A 13,082-nucleotide genomic window follows, 5' to 3' on the forward strand; every position below is an offset into this window, starting at 1 on the left:
CCGTCATACGCATACGTCAGCGCCATCTTGGGACAGTTTTTGTGCGCTTTTTCCTTCTTTAAAAACTAGAAAATTACTCTAGGCTGTACATATTGTATGGAAATAAGGGCAAATATATCGACAGTCATTTTTTCAATGCTTTTATTCTTTTATATCAAAGCACATGACATGTGACGAGAGAACCCAAAAGTAGCTTGAACTCAAGAAAGTCACAAATGAGAGCACGCTATACACATAGCCTGTGTAGCGATAAGGCTTCACTACTTTAGTTTGATAGACCGTCAATGAAATGTCTCATTGTCCAACTGAGGTTTGTGTGAAACAAAACAAATGATGCAAAACTGCAAAAACAACCACGGCGAACACTCTTTCGTCAGACGTTTGACCCGGAGGCTGCAACCTCGTCGTCGTCGTCAGGTGGGCAGGGGACAAAATCGGCCAACATGGCGGCGATGGAGTCGTCTTGCATCTGAGAGAAACAAAATGCGGCCAGTGTTCAGTAATGCCTGTGTCTGCTAAAACAGCGACCAGCCTTCAAAGATTGTGACCTTTGGTGGGTAAATTGTTTTTTCAACCCTCATGGGCGCCCTTCCCAGCATCGGTACAAGGTAAAAGAAAAAACTACCAGTTTGTCATTTTTCCTGCTTAATGATTTGCATTTGTTCTTTGGCTCTCAATTCAAATCAAACTGAAATCTAATGGTGGAAATAGTGTATTGTTTACCTTTTTCTCATCAGTGCTTGGTCCCGCCTCTTCGTCCTCGAGCTCGTTGTCTCTTTTGCGCTTAACTCCTTTCGTCTCAGCCGCTTCACGTGCTTCCGTGTCTTTGGCCTTTTCTTCCTCCTGGGGGCACTCTTCAGGGCCTGACAGGGCGGCGGGTTCCGAAGGCAGTGGGCTGCCGCTATCGGGAGGAGCCGCCATGAGTTCGTTTTGAAGGACAGGCGGCTGGTCGTCACCGGTGCTCGCTTCCTGCGTGGGGGCCAACAAAGCTTCCTGCTGGAAAGTCCAATCATTGCTTATAATGCAGTGAGAACACACACAGACGTTTTCTATTGTCTTATTGTTGAGTTTCTATTTTGACCTGTCAAAGTCCTGCCCATTTATGTAGGACAGTAACTGGAGTCAGGGAAGCATGCTGAAGTGGAACATCTCAACTGAGAGACAAGCTCTACATGTCGTTCGCTCGCATTATTCCAAAATCAAAACAACTGTAAAGCATCTACATATTTTGAAAGATAATTTCAGTTGCGTTTGAAATATCAAAAGTGTTTTGGGATCATTCTTTGTGTGTTCTATTTAGAGTTAAATCTATTAGTGCTAGTAGTAGTGGCAGCCCAGGTTAGGTCCTGTGTTGATGCACCACCTTGTGTTTACCTACCTGCAGCGGCGGTTGAAACTCTGCGACAGGTGGCTCGTGTCGAAAGGAGGCCGCTTCCGTTGTCTCGTCCTCGACCGGCTCTTCCCTCTCCTCTGGCACACCGCCTCCGGTCACGCACAGGATCTGAGGCATGGTGGGGTCGTCCATCCTCTCACTCTCCTCCTCCTCCTCCTCGTCCTCTCGGGCCCCCTCCAGGACTCCAATGCTCTCCACCTCCTGCACTCGGGCACGCTCGTCGGCGACGTCAGCTCTGCTGAGCTGGATCTCCTGGATGCCTCCCACGGTTTCTCCATCGGTGCTTGAGGCGGGCAGCATGACTTCTGCACAAGGCACCTTCTCCTCCTCAATGCCGCCCACGTTCGCTTTGTCCTCCGCTCCCTCTAACAAAGGCATCGTGCCATCTTCACGCCCCTCGTCTTCTTCCTCGTCCTCCTCGTCCTCCTCATCTTCCTCCTCCTCCAGCTCTTCCCCTTCCTCATCAAACTCGTCAAACTCCTCGCCCTCATAAAACTCGCCCTCAGGGAAATCGCTGACTTCCTCCTCCTCGTCCTCATCTTCCTCCAACTCTTCGTCATCCTCCATGTCTTCCTCTTCGTCTTCATCGTCCGTGCTGTTGATGTTGATGACGCCCGAGTCTTCGTTGTTGGAGTCGGCGGGCAGCCTTGCCTGAGGGGGGGCCAGTTGGTTCTGCAGCTGGTGCATTTGGAGGGGCAGCCCCAGGGCTCCGGGGGTCGAGGGCTGCATCAGCATCTGCTGGAGCTGAGGTCTGACGGCCGCCGTCTCCCCCTCGCCAACCGGCGGAACGAGAGAGACCACCGAGGAGGTGTGGGGAACGAAGGAGTTGACAGCAGCGGCGGGAAGAGGCGAGGCGGAAGAGGTGGCCAGGTCGTCAGGGAGGGAAACGCCATCCGTCACAGCTGGAGCCACCGCTACGGGCTCGGCGGCACCGCCCACGGGCGTGGCGGCGGCCGGGTTCTGTGGCGGGGCCGCGTTCTCGACGGGCTCGCGTGTCTCTGTCGTGAGCATCCCCGGAGGAACGATGACCACGCTGTCGTCAGAGTCGCTGGCCAGCGAGATCTCCACGTCCTCGGCTTCCTCTTTGTCATAGCGCACAAAAACAGGTCTCTGCCCCTCCGGGGGGCCCAAATTGGCCGGCTCTGGCTGGTGGTGCGCGTGCGGGGACAGAATGGCATCGCCTGAGGCGTGGCCTGGAACCAGAGACAGGTGGTTCTCCAGAGAGCCCAGCAGAGCAAGCGAGTGGCGGGCGGCGGGGAAGGGGCTCGAGGAGCCGGGGCCTCCGAGGAGGGTGGGTAACGGCAGGCCGGGGATCGGGCCCTGAGAGGACGCAAGGACGGGAGCTGAAGGGCTGGATTTCAGTGTGAGGGGTGGTAAGGGGATGGCGATGGAGGGAGCGCGCGGGTGGACCAGGGCGTTACACATAGTCAGTGCCTCGCTACAGAACGAGGACACCTGAAAGGGAGCGAGGACAGCCCACTAAGTACGCTTTTCATGACAACACCAATGACGACATCACGTCCAACCTTGAGGTTGCGGTCTGCGCGCCCTTTGCTGAGAATAGACACGGCGCAGGTGAGAGGCGGAGGCCACGTCGGGGACGGAACCAGGACGAGAGCCAGCAACAACCTGAGAGTCCAAACACATGACGATGACACGCAAAGTAAACAAAATGTTTTTTGAAGGCTTTTATCAAAAAACTGCCAAGCTCCAACTTAGATAGATAGATGGATGTAAGTAAATTTGGAGTGTGAGGCAAGAGACTGATAAATGAAGAGTATTTGAAAATGGTTTCTAATTAAAGTTTTTTTTTTTTTTTTTTTAAACAGTTTAAATGTGTTTAAAGCATTTGAGAGGTCATAATCATTTTTTTTTTCTGAAATATGGTTTCTCCGTATCACAAATCTTCCCAATCACCTGCCGTGGGAGGGTCGTTTGAAAGTAAACGTGTAAGCGTACTTTTCTAGACACAGCCCAATTGAGTGTTTCCTGTACATGCGTAGTGTACCTGTAAAGTTCCCGCCGAGTGAGGACGCCGCCATACTGCCCGCTGACGCCCCCTGCAGACTCGGAAGTGCTGTTGCAGCTGGACTGCTGCTGCTGCAAGCGCACGCACAGCGGCAGCAAAACCTCGTGGAGACGCTATGGCACAAAATACACGGCGTCAAATAATTACAACCTTCGCGCGTTTACAACGCAAATTGATGCTGAACGATAAGTGCACCATTGTCGGTTTGTTTTTACCTTGTGAAGGTCATCCTTTAGGAGGGTTCCGCTGGTCAGTATGATTTGTCTTAAAGCTTAGCGGGAGAAGAAAAGAATTCAAATAGGCCGTCATTTTGAACCAGGGTGCGAGCATTTTTTCAGTAACTCACCCCTGAGAGCTGAAAGGCAGGTATCCTGGTTGGCCAAAATGTCGCCTTTCTTCTGAAGGGAGGGCCCAACTGCATCAGCCATGACCAACGGTTTGGTCCTGCGAGGGCCCGGTTTGCCACCGGGAACCGCATCAGCCGACAAGCCAGCTCGGAGCTGCGGGAGCCAAAGAAAAAGGACACGGCTGGGTTTCGCAATGTCGTACACTCGCTCAAAAAACAAATGCAACAAGACCTTGACGGACTCGGCCCCGGGTGTGATGTCACCGAGGAGGTGGGAAAAAAGGAGCTCGGTGTGGCTGGGGCTGCCCTGGAGGATGCCGGCAGACGCGCCGGCCACCTGCACCCACGCTTCCAGGCTTCTGTACACGGACACGCGCACCGAGCTGTGGGATTAAAAGATGTCGGGATTGAATTGCGACTCACAGTTCACATTGAGGATGTTTGGCGTGACTCACCTGTAGGCTCTCTGCTGCCCGGGGTTACTTTCAGGCGGAGGCGTCCATGCACTCAAGGTTTGAGAAAAGAGCCTCTGGAGGACCGCGGCGTACTGCACCATGCTGCTCCGCACGCTGCAGTCAAGACGAGGTCAGATAAGTACGTGGGCGCTTTTTCACTAGGCGGGTGCGCATCGTGCAACTTACACAGTGAAGAGCGCAGTTAAGACGTCCAGTGTGCTGGTGTGAATGGCAGGCAGGAGCAGCAGCCTCACACTGCCGTCGCCTGTTAAATTCTGGTACAAAAAACAAAACGAGTGCAAATGACCCGTGGGGTGGCGTACGCGGTGTTGGTGTCGGGCGCGCGGGATACTCACGATGCTCTTGGCGCTGATAGCCAGAGCTCGACACACCAGATTGAGAATGGGTCTGACGGGCAGACGCACAGCCGACGCCGGATCCACCCTGTAGACGTGTCAAGTTCACACCATTTGCACAACTTTGGCACAGTGAACCCGCCCGTTCATCGTTTACACTCTGCCGCCATAAACACGGATTTGAACATACATGCTGGACCTTAAGTTCCCGTACAAAGGGTTCGTATGTCTATGATACCTAAAATACTTTTACTCAGCGTGCCTCTACATACCTGAGCGTGTGCTTGAGCGCGAGACACACGGCCGTGTATCTACGCTGGAGCTGCAGCGGCAGCAAGGGATCCGATTGATCGAGATGAGGAAAGCCGAGCTCCACCCCGGGACCCTCGTATTGCGCCGTCCTGTCTGTGGCGGCCCCCAACAACAACATTTCAATACGAGCAAAATGAGGCCCGGACACGGCGGGTGAGCGCGTACCCAGTTCGGAGCCGAGGTAAAGTTGAGACAGCGCCACATTGGCCGTGGCCACGAGGCAGTGAACCTGATCGCTCCATCGGTCGGCTCGGCCAGTGCCCGACGCTCGGTCTGTCAGACCGCCCAGACAGGGGAGGCAACCGAAGCACTGACAAGCCATCTGATGGGAACACAACGCACATACACACAATGTGACGCGACTCGCCAACGGAAGCTGCGGCGGCCTGAGCGGGAGAACAAACCTCTTGGCTTTTCTTGTTGTAACTGTCCATTTTGGAGAGAAAGTAGGCCCCCAGCTTGTCCTGAAATAATGAGCAACTTGAGTATTGCACAATGATGACCAAGCGAATGAAAGATGTTACCCGCAGGGATCCACACGCTCGGGGGTAGTAGGTCATACACGCCATCATTCCCTCCATGGCCGCTAGCACACACTGACATCACAAGAAGACTAAAATCAGACACCTTCTGAAGATTTAATTTAAGCAACATAAGTTGCTGTGTACACCTTAAGTTTGTCCTTTGTATGTAGCTACAGCCATAAGGTTTATAATCTACTGTCTCATCTGTGCTAATTTCCTTTACAATTGCTTTTCAAAATAAAAATACCAAATACACATAGCATATGACATCTATAAATGTTTTTTTTCTTCCTTTGGGGGTGACTGTACACATTGATCGGGTGCCATCTTGCTTCCTTGGCTCACCTCTGTCTTCAGGCCCAGCAGTGACGTGAGGATGCCCAGGACGCAGTTGAGGCCCACCTCCCGTGCCAGCTCTGCCAGCTGAGACGAATATTGCAGCAAGTCCTTCAAGATGGTCACGGCCAGCTGGATGGTATGAACGGGAGCCTGGGACTGGAGAACAGGCTTTGAGGAAACATCCTCCCGGATGTGGACGACGGTGACAGAGGCGCAGCATTGAGTGTCACCTGTATGACTTGCTGAAGCGAGCGAAGCCAGGAGAGACAGTGTTGCTGGAACAGCTCACATGAACTGTCCTGAACCAGCATGGCGAGGAGACACAGCCCCTCAAATCTGCACACAAAGACAACTTGCTGATCCAAGCGGATCTCTGACACATGTTGATACGGAAAACGAAACTTACTTGGTCTTACTGGAAGCCAGCTTGGCGTTGCTAAACCCAAGCAGACCGGCTGCAGCGCTGGTGCCCTGTCAACATCAGCTTTGTTACACGTTACAATTCATACGGATGCTACTATTACTCATGCCCACTTCCACCTCTGAAATAAAATCAAAACGATAACCCCAGTCCACTTTAGGCCTATGGTTTTTAATTGAAGGGTTCCCTTATCCGACGAAACATGATTTTCTTGTGCCAGGTGAACAACAAAAGCGAGCAAGTTAGCAGATGGCTAGCTAGGAAGATAGCACACGTTCGGTCGTTGAAGGCGGGCGTTCTTCAACCTACCTGCGTGCGGAAGACGCCATGCTCTCGGAAGCTGTCCAGTAAACTGGGCAAATACTCGGGACGCTGCTCCTTCAGAACCGACAAGAAACCTTCAGTCAAACGCAGAGCAGACGGACCATGCAGCAAAGCCGATGCCGACATCTTGCCTGCCTGCCTGCCTCCCTGCCGGTTCGCTAAATCAACGTCATTAAGACGCGACCAAGCACAGCGTGATGTTTGTCGAAGGCGACCTCCATTACAAAAATATTTTTTTACGAGATTCGCAACAATTAATTAAGGACCATCTACATGGAACTATCAATACCCCGTTTCCCCCGATTAAGATAACACGGTTTAAAATGATGAATCCTATTTTGCTAAATAAATAGGATCATTAAGATGATCATTTTGTTACAATCGTTGTCCAATAATCCTCATTGTGGAAAGAAATTCATTTTACAAATTACATTTTAGTAACAAAATGTAAACGAATCGCATTTTGTATACGTCACTTTTGTGACTTAGAAGGCGACCCGTAGAACCTAAAAAAGATGGCGTCCTTCGAGCGCGTGCGCAGTTCTTGTTTTGCTGGGTTTGCTCTTCGGTTTGGACGCCTTTGGTGTTTCACGACGACGCCTCCCTCCAAATTAAAGCCCACTTGACGATGGCGAACGAGCGCCTGCGAGTCCTGGAGGAGGTTGAGAAGGAGATTGCGATGATCCTACAGTGTGCTGGTCAGCTAACAAAGGACTTTTGTTTTTCCATTACGCGGATGTTGCCGTTTTACCGGCCAAATGTAACAAGTGACGCGAACGTGCATTTAAAATGCAATGATCGATAATTCCGTGATCAGCTATGATAGACACGTGACATCACAGCAAGCATTTCACACCTTGGCAAGGCATATTTTTAATGCACTGTAAAAGCATTCCAGGACAGAAATAAAAGAGTTCACTAAAATAATTTGACAAAACAAAGGAAACTGTGTATTGTAGCCAAAGCATCACCCCCTCATGCACAGCACTGCATTTCTGCTGATTCCGTAAATATACTTTTATACTTAACTCAAGATTTGGGGGTGACTGATTCGATTGTCATTTTTGTGCAGGCAATATTGTGATGGAACTTTCCAAAGACAAACACAACGCCAGCCTCCTAGACAGACAGCTGGTCCAGTTCCAGAGCTCCGTCAGCAGAGTTGAGAGTGAATTGAGTGGCCAAATCCGCTACCTGACGCAGGTAACCCGTGCACATGGCACATTTTCAAGCTTTAATATAACATGGATTTGTCGCGTCACTCCATTCAGGTTGCCACCGGCCAACCTCATGAGGGTTCCACCTATTCCTCAAGGAAGGACTGCCAGATGGCGCTCAACAGAGCAGAGTACGCCAAAGTCAAACTGGGAGAATTGGGACGAACCTGCGAGGTCATGTTGGAGCCGCCGCTGCAGCAAACATGAAGAGAAGTCAAGTTGTTTTCTGCACCTTTATTTGGACAAACTTTTGAACGAGAGCAACATGGACTGTGAAATGTTTTCCACCCAGCTAATAAAAATAGTGTATCAAACATAGTCACTGCTGCTCCGATGGTAACCGTGGCGACAGTTAACACAGAGGGTCATCCTCATCCCCCTCTAAATCCAAGCGGCCAAAGTCTTGGAAAACCAGGTCGTCTGCTTCAGGGGAAGGGCTGCAGAAGAAAAAGTAGATGACAAACAAAATGGCCACAAGCGTGTCAAAAATCCTCCACGACAAAATAAATTCCCGACTAACTATTCTACCGCTTGTCTCACCAATAATGGTCCGTTTAGGTCACGTTTTTAGCAAAAAGCAACGCTCATTTAAAGTGATTTGTCATCGTTCTCAAATTGGAGTAGCCCTTCAGACTATTGGTCATTTGGAAAAATTGGTGGACTCGTCACGTTGCTCACACCACTGGCTCGGCCAAGCTCACTTACTCGTTATCGAGGTCGGTACCCGTGGCAGCTCCGGCTTGTGGAACCGCTGTGAACACCATAAATTAAATTGTGCTTTAATCCTGACGGTTTATGAAGATTAATCGGGATGATTTCGGTGTGTGTGTGTGTGTGTGTGTGTGTGTGTGTGTGTGTGTGTGTGTGTGTCACCTGGCTTTTGGTCACTGGGTTTGGGATGCATCAAAAAAAAAGGAAGCTCCACTGCCATGTCCCTGCATTCATGCGCACACACCAGCCACAAAAAAAAATAAAAATAAATAAATATTGAAGAGAAAGATCAGCAATGTGCACATCCAAATGATCAAAGTAGAATTTAAGGTTTTTATAGTTAACCAAAGCCAAAAACGTACAATTAAAAATTCACACACTAAAATTACAGTCAAAGGCCTTCATAGTTAATTTTAAGGCTATATTTCAAGATTTCTGGACACACATACAGAAGGTCAAACTTTAATACTAAAATTAATAAAATTCAACTTTGATGTGTTAGGGAAAAAAAATACACTTGGCTCTAAAAACGACATTAAAACTAACCCTGGACACATCTAAGCGAGCAAGACATAAATAAGGTTTTGGACGCACCCGCCCCGAGACACCACCAGTTTGACTTTGACGCGATAGGACACCATGATGCCCAGCGTCTCCTTGTTGCAGCCTTCATTCATTCTGCAACACAAATAATTGTCCAAAAACAAAAGATAGCGGGCGGGTGGACAGAGAGAGAGAGAGACACAGACAGTGTGTGTGTGTGTGGGGGGGGGGGGGGATATATACATAGTGCTGGAGGCCAGGTTGGTGTTGTGGTGATTGAGGTCGCCATCCATCGCCAGGCCTTGCTTATGGCGGTTATCCCCCATGGAGGGTGTCAGCGTGTACACCTGGCAGAAGGTGGAACTGGCGCAGACCTGCTCGCTGATTGACAGTCACCAAGAAAAAGCAAGCACACACAAAAACAAAAACCAAAAAAACCTGTTTTGCCCCTTTCACCATCAAATTGGTTGGACATGTTGTAAGGGGGTGCGCCAAAAAAAGCCAACAGGATGGCGAAAATTTTGCTTGCACAAACTCACTCGACCTCCAGCTGGGCTACGGGACACTTAAACTGATCCTTAAAGAAAATCCAGACGTCAGTGTACTGGCGCACTGCGGGTGAGCAAGATGGAGCAAACGGCGTTAAACGACGGAGACATGTGCGCGAGCGTCCGACGGCAGCTCACCTGCGATCTTCACCTTCTTGACAGTCTTGCTGGAGTTGTTGGAGACATGCACGTTCACGTTGATGGGCTCGCCGTGGTAGTACAGCTGGTATGGTAGCGCATGTGGCGTGAAATTATTAAGTGGCACAATTTGGGGAAAAAAAGCGGATTTGACACATTTCAAGATGGCTGCTTGTCAAGAACTTCAGCTTTGTAGCTGCTCGAATGACGTGGAAATATTTGTTGAAATTGGTATTGGGATGCCATGGACCGAACCATCGGGTTATCCCAAAAGGTTGATGCTCCGTTCCGATGACATGTTTGGAAAAAAAAGGTTCACCTCCTTGTCTAACGATGCCTCGAGGTGGAGCGGCCTCTCGGACAACAAGAAGCTTCGAGTGCTCTCCGCGCTGGGTTGCGGGCCTTTCTTCTCCGGGGCGTACTGCACCTTTCGGATGACCAGTTCCACAGCGTTCCTGGAAGAAAGCAGAATTTAAAAAAATAAAATAAAAAAAATTGTAAGATATGCATGCTGTAAATCATGCCGCCATTCGTCTGGGGGCAACCTTTGAAGGATCTTTTCGCTGACTGACTTGGCGCAGTAGGCCTGGATCTCAAAGTCCACACCGCACGCCTTGCCCACATCGTCGTGTGCGGGCTGCAGGGTGACCGAGCAGGGCAGGTTCGGGGGGATCTGAACACGGCAGCCCATTAGGCTCCTCCCCAAAAAGCAGCTCGACGTGACGCGGCTCAGCAGTCTTACGTTGAAGCAGAAAGGGTGCGCATGCTGGCCCAGTTTGCGCAGGAGCTTCTCCTGGAGGACACTCAGTGGCTTCTGATCGGCGACACGAGGGAAGGCTTGGACAAGGCTGATGTAGAGATCCTTCCGGTATGGCAAACCCAAGACGTCAGACTCCTCCCGACCGTAACGGAACACGCAGGTCAGGGTCACGAACACTGCCGACACAAACGACACTTGTGTTGGACATGAGAAGGCGTCTCCATGTTTTCACACCAAGTTGAAGTTAAAGAGTGCTCATCAAAAATAATATCAATTCTTGAGATTTGACAAAAGGAAACATATGAACGGTCAATCGGAATTCAACCAAATTAAAAGTTCAAAACAATCAAATGTACGTGGAAGTTGAAGACAACTGATGTGCAAGTCTTTAGTGTACCACTTTGAGGCAAACAAATTCACATTGCATTCAATTACAAGTGCATAAGCGCCAAGAATAGAATATAAAAAGTCTACACACCCCTGTTGAAAAGCATTTATGACCAAAAAAAAAAAAAAAAAAAACACGTTAAAGGTAGTAATGAAGGACATTAACTATCAAGCTGTGGTGACCTCTACCACTAGTGGTACACTGGTGCCCTCTAGTGGTGCCTAAAGTAAATTACTACCTATGTAGAGTTCAATTGTATTTCACTTTTTAATCTAAAAAAACTGGTTGTTTTGTAATATTTAATTAGGTTCAATTTTAAGTACAATATGTTTTATTGAATTATGATTTTACTGCTTACGATTGTTTTTTTAGATTTAAGATTTTTTGTTCCAACTACATGATGGTATTGTGGCTTACAATAATATTAAATCCTTTTTTAGGAAAGCCACTGTTTTTGATGAACACTTGGGCCAACTATGCGTTTGTATTTGGATGTTGGCGATAATGGTGCAACTTGGCAGAAAAAAAAAATTGAAGATCAGATTGCTTGCTTTACCTTTGCGATCTTGTAGATACTCAGGATCCACCAGGATAACTCCATCTGCACCAGCAAACATCTCAACATCACTCTGCAAGTTTTACGTGCATGTAGTGTACATGTACACTTACCCACTGGATCCACGTGATCAAAGTGGTCAACATAGACACGCTTGCCCAAATAAACGCTGAGCTGCAAAATGGAGAATCGTCAGCGCTCACCTACACGTGGTGCCGGTGGAGTTGAACCTACCTTGCCGTTGGGGCTGATCTTCTTGAACACTCTGGAAGGAAACGAGCGGCACTTGCTCAAATGTGTTCTTCACAATTCATTTTTCACAAGACACTTTCATGTAAATTTGGTGTTTTTTGAAGAAATATTTTTTTTTTATGCAAACAAGAAGCAGTCACGCTCAACACTGGCTCCTATTTGCAGTGACCTTGAGACCGATTTCATAGATATGTGATGACAAAAAAACAGGGAAACAAACACATCACATTTTCTGCCTTTGGTGAGTCTGAATATCGAGGATGGGGTCGGACCCCAAAAAACAAAAACAAAAAAAAAAAGCAGGGAATTAGGCAAAAGTGCAACGGTGCAGATTGGAAGCACATCCGGTTGTTAAAGAGGAAGCACCTCAGTTTGTGAAGGATGAACACGTGTTTTCTGACTTGAAAAAAACTTAGATTTGTGCAATTTATTATTTTCCTTGATGGCCAAAAGTTAGCAAGTACACTTCAACCTATGCAAGACATAATGCCAAAGATGTTTGACCTTGTATTATATTTGAGAAAGTTTTTTTTAAAACTTCTTTGAGTTTGTCACACAAACTTGAGTACACACAGCTTTGAGGGTTTCTTTTTCCCCATGACATAATTCCTAGCAATCCCATGCTATTCAATTCCGAACCTTAAACAGCTGAAACCGCCCCCGACCGCCAGCACCAAATCACCTAAGCAGCTTATAAAACTTCATCCCTTTCTTTTTTCCTTGGGCTTCCTCACAAATATTAATTGGGTTGTTGCACCACCGCTTTTGTTCCTGACGCATTTTCTGTTAGAGATAGTTTTTTCTTTTAAATATAAAGTGCTGGAAAAGCCACGAGTTGCTTTTGGCATGCAATCAAGCAATGAGCGCAAGCAAAGGAAAATGCAAAAAATAAAATAGGTTTAAAAGATACCTGGTGCCCTCTTTATCACCCATCTCGTCGGTGCCGCTCGGGTCGGGTTCAGCTGACGTGTGGCATGCTTCGAGTTAAATGTCCCGGTTTTGGGCTCCTTGCCGTCCCCGATGACACAAGCCACGCCCATAATTTGTGTTTGACACCTTGAGGAACGCACGTGAGGTAACAAATTGAGGAGTGAAAAACCAATAAGACAAATTGTTGCTTTTCTTCAGATCCTGATAGCACAATGTTAACCGAAGAGCATAAATCCCCATGAGATTTCGTTAGGTCATTTGAAAAATGTTTTGGGGAGAATCTCGCCTTGATTCTACCTACGTATGGGGTTTATTGTAACCTCAATAACAAAAAACACACTCACGAATGTTTTTGGGTTTTTTAGCAAGTGTGAGTCATTTAAAAACGAGTTGGCTATTATCGTTATGCAAAACGTTATTTACAAATTTTTATGACTAAATTCGTCAGATTTACTTGCGGGCTGTTTGTAGCAAAATAACCGAAAAATAACAGCTCTCCTGTTTTCTCCGGAACTGACGCCACATGTTATTTTATTTTGT

At 48.2% G+C, this 13,082-nt stretch overlaps 3 protein-coding genes across 5 annotated transcripts; 1 reads left to right on the forward strand and 2 right to left on the reverse strand.

Annotated features, from left to right (window-relative positions):
• Positions 1 to 124: 124 nt before the first annotated feature.
• On the reverse strand, positions 125 to 6,673 carry pelp1 (proline, glutamate and leucine rich protein 1). 2 transcript variants are annotated; one of them, XM_037262584.1, is made up of 19 exons: positions 6,485 to 6,673; positions 6,161 to 6,225; positions 5,985 to 6,090; positions 5,761 to 5,910; positions 5,416 to 5,487; positions 5,296 to 5,355; positions 5,057 to 5,213; positions 4,852 to 4,984; positions 4,580 to 4,667; positions 4,410 to 4,498; positions 4,224 to 4,337; positions 4,001 to 4,151; positions 3,769 to 3,922; positions 3,638 to 3,693; positions 3,402 to 3,535; positions 2,920 to 3,022; positions 1,379 to 2,848; positions 724 to 993; positions 125 to 469 (listed from the first exon to the last, which is right to left on the reverse strand). In XM_037262584.1, the coding sequence occupies exons 1-19, from the start codon at positions 6,623 to 6,625 to the stop codon at positions 374 to 376; spliced, it is 3,609 nt and encodes a 1,202-aa protein (XP_037118479.1). In that variant the 5' UTR covers positions 6,626 to 6,673; the 3' UTR covers positions 125 to 373. The 2 variants fall into 2 exon arrangements, with proteins under 2 accessions (XP_037118479.1, XP_037118478.1); XM_037262583.1 differs by having other exon boundaries at positions 724 to 996.
• Positions 6,674 to 7,005: 332 nt separating this feature from the next.
• med11 (mediator complex subunit 11) lies at positions 7,006 to 8,026 on the forward strand. The gene is made up of 3 exons (XM_037262797.1): positions 7,006 to 7,197; positions 7,572 to 7,702; positions 7,771 to 8,026. The coding sequence occupies exons 1-3, from the start codon at positions 7,128 to 7,130 to the stop codon at positions 7,921 to 7,923; spliced, it is 354 nt and encodes a 117-aa protein (XP_037118692.1). The 5' UTR covers positions 7,006 to 7,127; the 3' UTR covers positions 7,924 to 8,026.
• Positions 7,936 to 12,731, reverse strand: arrb2b (arrestin, beta 2b). Of its 2 annotated transcripts, XM_037262723.1 has the most exons (14): positions 12,523 to 12,708; positions 11,595 to 11,625; positions 11,474 to 11,534; positions 11,361 to 11,405; positions 10,399 to 10,592; positions 10,202 to 10,329; positions 9,976 to 10,111; positions 9,657 to 9,741; positions 9,510 to 9,582; positions 9,214 to 9,351; positions 9,022 to 9,105; positions 8,590 to 8,651; positions 8,422 to 8,467; positions 7,936 to 8,153 (listed from the first exon to the last, which is right to left on the reverse strand). In XM_037262723.1, exons 1-14 carry the CDS (start codon positions 12,543 to 12,545, stop codon positions 8,069 to 8,071), a joined length of 1,191 nt encoding a protein of 396 aa, XP_037118618.1. In that variant the 5' UTR covers positions 12,546 to 12,708; the 3' UTR covers positions 7,936 to 8,068. The 2 variants fall into 2 exon arrangements, with proteins under 2 accessions (XP_037118618.1, XP_037118617.1); XM_037262722.1 differs by having other exon boundaries at positions 10,202 to 10,592; positions 12,523 to 12,731.
• Positions 12,732 to 13,082: the final 351 nt, after the last annotated feature.

Source organism: Syngnathus acus, chromosome 10, assembly GCF_901709675.1.
Source record: "Syngnathus acus chromosome 10, fSynAcu1.2, whole genome shotgun sequence".
Taxonomy (NCBI): Eukaryota; Metazoa; Chordata; class Actinopteri; order Syngnathiformes; family Syngnathidae; genus Syngnathus; species Syngnathus acus.

Excerpts from the sequence above, each read along its gene's own strand:
- arrb2b (XM_037262722.1), bottom strand. The coding sequence starts at position 12,545 with ATGGGTGATAAAGAGGGCACCAG. Across the intron at positions 11,626-12,522 it reads GGTGATAAAGAGGGCACCAG|AGTGTTCAAGAAGATCAGCC; the intron begins GTATCTTTTAAA and ends GTTTCCTTCCAG. Across the intron at positions 9,106-9,213 it reads AACCTGGCCTCCAGCACTAT|AATGAATGAAGGCTGCAACA; the intron begins GTATATATCCCC and ends TTTGTGTTGCAG.
- pelp1 (XM_037262583.1), bottom strand. The coding sequence starts at position 6,625 with ATGTCGGCATCGGCTTTGCTGCATGGTCCGTCTGCTCTGCGTTTGACT. Across the intron at positions 6,091-6,160 it reads CTGGCTTCCAGTAAGACCAA|ATTTGAGGGGCTGTGTCTCC; the intron begins GTAAGTTTCGTT and ends CTTTGTGTGCAG. Across the intron at positions 3,694-3,768 it reads CTGCCTTTCAGCTCTCAGGG|CTTTAAGACAAATCATACTG; the intron begins GTGAGTTACTGA and ends TCTCCCGCTAAG.
- med11 (XM_037262797.1), top strand. The coding sequence starts at position 7,128 with ATGGCGAACGAGCGCCTGCGAGTCCTGGAGGAGGTTGAGAAGGAGATT. Across the intron at positions 7,198-7,571 it reads GATGATCCTACAGTGTGCTG|GCAATATTGTGATGGAACTT; the intron begins GTCAGCTAACAA and ends ATTTTTGTGCAG. Across the intron at positions 7,703-7,770 it reads AAATCCGCTACCTGACGCAG|GTTGCCACCGGCCAACCTCA; the intron begins GTAACCCGTGCA and ends CACTCCATTCAG.